General features: G+C 45.8%; 1 protein-coding gene across 1 annotated transcript in view; it reads right to left on the bottom strand.

Moving 5' to 3' along the window:
- Positions 1–3,576: 3,576 nt before the first annotated feature.
- Positions 3,577–7,268, bottom strand: part of Bcl11a (BAF chromatin remodeling complex subunit BCL11A) — a 94,931-nt gene continuing 91,239 nt past the window's right edge. The window contains 1 exon segment of the mRNA XM_038346436.1: positions 3,577–3,668. Coding sequence (XP_038202364.1) covers positions 3,577–3,668 — 92 coding nt within the window.

Below are 7,268 nucleotides of genomic sequence, written 5' to 3'. Positions count from 1 at the left end.
AGTGTTCTCTAGACCCTCGGTAGAAGGAGGCAAACACGTGACAAGGGAAAAGGCAATGCGGTTAGACGTAAGGAGTTTTAATTTACACTGAGGTGGTAAGGATATAAACCCTGCTTCTGGAATTTGCTGGAAGCGCGTTTCACCCCTGCTCCCCCCCCCCCCCGTTTGAAGTGAAACAGGAAGGGAGCAAGCCGAACCGTGGTGTCTCCACCATGGACTCAGAAGAGGTGTGATGCCATTTCACCTGGGCAGGAGGAATTCTGGAAGAGGGTAGGTGTGTTTTGCAGCATGTGTTGAACTGAGTTTCCCCTAGACAAAGAACTCCTCAGTCTGTTGCCTTCACACTAGACCCGAGAAGGAGCCAAGCCTATGTGGGGTACTGTAAGAAAAACGTGACAACCTGTACAACTCTGTTGCTACAGTTGGGACACTGATTTGGAGGAGGAAATTATTATAGGAATGGCTATTAGTACTGAGGTTTGAAGAGCTGCAGTAATTTAAGAATCAGCTTCTTCTGATCGATGCTATTCGCCAACAACAGATAGATAGATAGATAGATAGATAGATAGATGATAGATAGATAGATAGACAGATGATAGATAGATAGATAGATAGATAGATAGATAGATAGATAGATAGATAGATAGACAGACAGATAAAATACAAAACCTGAACGGTATCCCTGAGCATCAGAAGGACCTGGCTGTAGTCCAGAGACTTCTAAAAATGCCAAGGATAAGTGACTGGACATATCCTGCCAACGTCTGGGCACTCGGTACAACCCTAGTAGAAGCCAAATTTGCACTCCTTGATCAAGAGCTTTCATCAAACCATCACTGGCTTGTGGTACTTATTTCTTGGACACTGCTGGCATTTAGTAGGCTGGTACTGTAAGCGCTCCAAGTGGCTCCCTGCCATCACAGACCCCAACGTTCTACAGACTTTTGCATGTGTGACAGTTGGACAGATGACGACGCTGATGTGCAGTGCACAGACCAGATGAGGAGAAGAATGAGGCCGATAGACTTGGCCCCCATCATCCAAGCAGCCAACACTGTGTCCTCTAATGTGTGAGCAGTGCATGCTGGGCAGTCAATTAATCTCTCTGCAATTTGAAGTTCCTCTCTCCAGAGAGGGCACAGTGAGGACCCCAGTCAGATTTGTCAGTTCCTTTCCCCGCTTCCACCCTCCTCAAATAACCATGACCCTGACATATCACACAGTAAGATGGCTTCCCAAATCATCAATCCCGTGCGAGGTTTCAAAACTTCTACCCCCACCCAGGCTAACATCCTTTTGCAATGAGCCATATCTATGAATCTTACTTTCTTTTTTGCAACTAAAGAAGGTGTGAGTGAGGATGTGGGGTTTTGCTTATTTTTAGTGAAGGGTCTTTCTTCTCTACAGGGGAGGAGGAGAGGATACCCTTTACTCGCATTGGGTCACTCCTTTTCAACAGAGCGACTCTGAAAACTACCTGTTCATTTAGCCCCAGAGTCTAAGAAGAAACAAGGTGGGGATAAGAAAAGACCAGATCTGAAAGCGTGGAGAAGGGCAGCCCGGTTCTCAAGGCTGCAGTTGTGGCCGACCATGCAACTGTTTCCCTCGGGTCTCCCAGGAGATGTGGCACCACTTTTCCTAGGATTCAGCAAAGAGCTAGCACATCTAGGCGATGCTGTTTACCAGATGCCTTGTGGACTTAGAACTTAGATTGGAACAAGTCAGACAACGTGGTGCAGGGAGGTTTCTCTTGGCAATAACTGTTTGTCTGGAAGTCCTGTTCTGACCTAAGAACACCAAAAACACATTAAGAAGATGTGTGCAATCTAAGTTTTTATTTGTTGTGAAAGGGCGGGAGAGAGAGAGAGAGAGAGAGAGAGAGAGAGAGAGAGAGAGAGAGAGAGAGAGAAGATGGCAAGGAGAAGCCCTTGCTCCATCAGCGGACATCCTTGGCCTCTGTATGTGGAAACCCACACATGTTTGTGAGCCTGAATCGCCTGTGTGTTAACGGCGGAAGCACTAAGGGAGAGGCATTCCCTTCGACTATAACGGAATAGAATTTAGCAGCATCAACTCCAGTCCAGAATCCAATCCGCATGGGCTCAGCAAGCGCAAGCCCTGGTCTCCTCCACACTGGAAGCTGTGGGATGTGTCCCAGCGAGGTGCAGATGAAACAATACGCATGAAAGGACTGCCCAAATATAAACTAGAGCACTATTATTTATGATGAATAAGCACGGAGGAATCCAGGTGCCAATTATTCTGCTATCTTTTCACTGGGTTAGGTAATCTAGCCAGAGGCTGAATGGATAAGATTTTCCCCACTTAGGTTCACAGCCAATATGTAAATCTGTAATGCACAGGTGTCTGAGATCTATTATTTATGAGCATATTTTAATATGCCACATTGTCTCCAGTTCTCTTCTGGATCTGTAGACAGTGGGAAACACCGAACTGAGAAAAGTCCTTGGTGAATTCAGCACCTATCTGTAGAGCTCAGCAGTGTCACGCATCTTTAGGATAGAAGGTGCTCATGGTTGAAAGGGTCTGTTCCGATAGTTAGCCACCTCTTTCCTCCAGCGATGCTTGCCCCTTGTTAAACCCTTTCCCGCATTTTCGGATGTAAATATGAGGCAGTTTGATGTTTGTTCGTCTGCATTAAGACCTAATCACTGGAATTTGGAATCCTAGCATCAGGACTTTTCACAAGCAACTACTGGCTTTTACCACCCATCCGCTGTGATGTTATCTTTCCCGAACTAAATTAACAAATTCAGCTCCTATGTGTAGTCACCAAAAGCATATATTTGAAAAAGAGGATTCAGTGTGCCATATTTATGCATTATTTAATGGTATGCAAATTATAAGTCAGACAGGGAAAACCACACGTCAGCATTAATAAACAGCAATACTACTACATTAATTATGATATTGCTATGATTTGTTCCCTAGTTTTGCGTCTTGATTCTCTTTGAAAATGTATGCTATCTGATAAGTGAAAGCCTATTTCCTCTTGTACATCTTCTGCCCATCCCTTGAGTCTGGTCCTCCTGCCCACCCCATGGGCTCCTGCAGGGAACAGGTACACAAACACAAAGCCCAAAGCGGCCACATTGTCTTGCGAACATTAAAAATTAAAGAACAAGCACACGCTGCCTAAAGCTCCAACATTTATTATGTCAATGTTAAGCACACTTTTTAAAAGACAACATAGAATGTATAGAAACAAGGGGTTCGGGGCTCATGCTCATTTCCACAATAAGGGTAGCTGATTGGCTGGTTTCAAAGGGGGTTGGACGGCGCTGGGACAGCGACGGTCCGGGGGCCCTCTAATGGGACGGGTGCACGGTTCCAATGTGGGTCTGTTTTTTTTTTGTTTTTACTTTTTATTAAAAAATATAAATAAAATGGCACTGCAGGCCCAGGCTGGAAGGACTCGGCAGGACTCTTGTCTTCGCACAACGGCTTCGTGAAGGGTTACTGTCAGAGAACGTCACAAACTAGCAGGATGACGGGCCACGCTGACATCGGCTGGGCGGCACATGTCCACCCCGCCCCTGGGGGCTTCAAAGTTTCTCAGAACTTAAGGGCTCTTGAGCTTCCATCCGAAAACTGCCACACATCTTGAGCTCTCTGGGCACTACGCCGAATGGGGGTGTGTGAAGCACCTGTAAAGAGGTTGGAGACAGAGGAAGGAAAAAGAGTACAGGTGTGACTTGACCTGGTGATTTTCTGTCCTCTTGCTAGCTTTTCAAAACTACGACTTAAATCAACCACAGGGTGAGCCACTGGCATCATCTCTAATGTAATCTCTCCCTCCCTGGAAACGTCCACCTCTGAGGTGCTTTCCCACACCTCCCGCCTCGTCACCCGTAGGACCCAGACTCCCTACCCCATCATACGGAAGGCCTACTGAACTTGGGACACACCTGGAAGGAAACACTGTTCCTTACGACTGGGAAAACTTGGCAGCAAACAGTCCTTCGGTCAAGGATAGGGGGAGAGGGGCGAGGGAAGGGAGACAGTTTCTTAAAATGATAATGAAATTATAAGGAAACAAAAATCAAAACTGATGTGAAAGCAGCTCAACGAAAACATGAAATGTCATCAAGTTCAACGTCAAAGCAGCCAACGAGTTACAAGAGGTGAACAAATCTCTGAGGAGAAAACCAAAAAGTCGCCCTCCAATTGCACCCAAACTGCCTGGAGCTTCTTTGAGACATGTGGGAGTTTTTTTGTTTATTTGTTTGTCTTGGTTTTAGTCTTTGGTCCTGGGGAAGGCAATGGTGAAGGGAGGGCAGTGGCAATGTTCCTCCAGGCTCCCCCTCCCCACCCTCTGTGGGCATTGCCTTGCAGCAACAGAACTGAGAGTCCAGATGTGCTGGGGATGAAGGCTAGCACTGTGGCATTCCAGGCCTCGTTGCCATGGTGACCTGAAGCAGGGGCCTGGGGCCTCCTCTCCCCTGACTCCATGAGGCAGGAGGCCTGGGGTCTGGAGCTCAGCTGTTCCCACATACCACCCCCCCAGCAGTGGAGACCAGGTGGACTTTGGGGGACCCTGTCCCTGGCCCAGTGTTAGCACTGCCCTTGAGGCCTTTTCAGGGGATGCCCCTCCAAACCCCTTTGTCCGACCCACTACTTATACTTAAAGCCCTAGTAGACAAAGCACACCATACGCATATACCATATTCCTGGTTATTTAAAAACTCACCCAGCTCTCCAGGGACCAGGGGGGAGGGGGTTCTGCTTAATAGAAACTGTTTAATTTGTCTCTCTTTTTCTTATTGTCTCTGTGAAAAATCTGGTAGATTCATGGTGTCTTCCTAACATAGTTTTTGCCATGTGACAGAGAAGAAAAAAAGAGTATTTGGATCAATCGCTGAGTTGTGTTCAGCCAAGTCTGGTTACTTAAGTACAATGACCCTTGTGAACTGGATTGGCTCCTATTCCCCTTTGGGAGGGAGGGAGGGATCTGCTGCTCCCATGACAGATGACACGGGGAATTAGAAACAGGCCAGACTCCTTCCCCAAAGACTGACTCCCTGGTCATGTAGTGAATGAAACAGTGGGCTGACAGGATAATGAGATGCAAGATAGCAAGAGTGAATGGCCAACCAGCCACATCTGCAGGGGTAGCAGACTCTGGAGCATAGCCTATGCGGTCTAGTGTCCACTTCTTAAAAAAAACAAACAAACAAAAAAACACGTTCTGGGAAAGCCTCAGGCGATGCTTAGGAAGATTTGCTAAGGAGCTAGTGCTCTCTCAAGAAAATAATTTCCCAAGTAGGTTGAAAACGCTATCAATCGCAGCGAAATTTCTACAACTTAAAAATAGAAAAAAATTCCCTAACACGCCAGGCCAGGGGACAATGAGTAAATTCCGTGGTAAAGAACACAGAGAACACAGCCATTAGCAACCACGCTTGGGTGTGGAAAGGAGCACAAAACCAGAAGACACAGCATTTCCTCCCTAACTCTCAGAGGAAAGGGGGAGGCGGTCAAGACCATCCCAGGGGCTTCTCAGGTTCTTTTTGGGTTGGTCCCAAATAATCCTGGTGTCTTCCAGCCAACCCCAGTGTCTGTGAATAAACCACCTTGTTTCCTTCCTTTTCCAGCTGAAAGGCTACCTAGTCCACCCTCTGAGTTCTCACTTCAGCCATTATGGATATTTACAATATGGATCTATTGCATATACAAAACATGGTATTTAGATAAACAGTTCTAGCCACAGAATGCCCTGGTGTGGGCGGGGAGGGAGCGGGAGAATCAACTACTTCACACTTCCTGCCACGGCTGGTACACAAGAAATGGCAATGCTCACCCCACTTCTGAGCAACCTTTAAAATGTGCCAGATTCGGTCTTTCTGAAGACCATAAATGAGAAGACAGCAAGTGACCCCAGGAAGGACAGAGACACGATGGAAACATTTAGAGGGGCTAGAATTTGCTGTATTCCTGCTTATTAAGTTTTTTTTTTTTTTTCAAATGGAGCTCTCTTTGTTTTGCTTTGTTTATTCCCTTGGGAGCCTCCTGGGCATCATCAGGAGTTCACGTGCATAGATAACATTCTACAGGCATGTCAAGACTTTCCAAAGCTCAACGTGAATTCTCGGTGATAATGGACAGTCTTGGTACTTCCTCCTTCAAAGATCTATCAGCAATTCACGCTATGTGATGGGAAATTTTTTTAAATTCCTTTCTAGTACAATTTAAAATGTTTGGGTTCAGGATAGAAAATGTCCCTTAGAAGTCCTTTTCTTGGTGTCCAAGTTTTCATGCCCCCTCCACTCACAGAGCTTCAGAAATAATATTTTATCGAAGGGTTCTAATAAGTCACAAGAGGAAGTAACCTGAAGAAGCTGTCTCCCAACAAATTTATTTAACTTTGGGACCATGTAAATCAAGCATAATCTGTGATTTATCACCAGATATTTGCACCTCTCCCCATTCCCAGTTTGATTTAAGATATCTCAACCTATAAGGACACTGGATCCACCATTAATTCTGTCTGTCAGGATGCAAAATCTAATTACGCTAAGAGCATCGTATACCGAGGAATTAAAATAAGTACTGTATATAAAATCTGCACAGCTGCACGCTGAGCTCCCCTGGACAGCACAATAGGGACCCACAGAAGCTGCATAGACATCTAATATGGGGAAGAAGCCACCACCCTCTACAGCCAACAGGACGCAGGTACATATTCCCATTTGCTCTGGAATCAGTTTGGTACCCAGAAAACAAAGATTTCTTCCCTCAGTTTACTGAAGAAAAAAACCCCAACTTTCCCAAGGTACCTGACCCTCCTCCCCCCAGTTCCAAATGTCTCCCAGTGAAGTCCCCCTTTCCCATTCAAACTGGCTTAAAAAAAATAAAAGTAAAAGCCAAATACCTCCCTTTCTACTTAAAAAGACCAAATTCTTCTGGCCTCGTATAAAAGGCCACTTGGCAGTCACCAGGAGGGAAGAACTATGCAACAAAGATGCTACCACGAGAAGACAACAGAACAGCTTTTGTGTGGGTTTTTACAAAACTAAGAACACTGTCGGATCCATCCATCTACACTGGAAATGGGGAGACAGTACCACAGAGGCATGTGCTATCTAATAAGGCAGGTCGATGCTACAACATGCAGTAGCTGGAAAACTGACAACACAGAGTTCTAAGGAGAGGATTTTTAACACAGACCTAACCTGCCTTTCAAGCCATTGCAAAATATGAAAAGGTAATTAATTGAAGGGTTATCTACCCTTATTTGCCACCAGCAA

The sequence above is a fragment of the Arvicola amphibius genome, chromosome 1 (assembly GCF_903992535.2).
Source record: "Arvicola amphibius chromosome 1, mArvAmp1.2, whole genome shotgun sequence".
Lineage (NCBI taxonomy): Eukaryota > Metazoa > Chordata > Mammalia > Rodentia > Cricetidae > Arvicola > Arvicola amphibius.
Note: the sequence above shows the minus strand (reverse complement) of the source record. Positions and strands in the feature narration are given on the sequence as shown.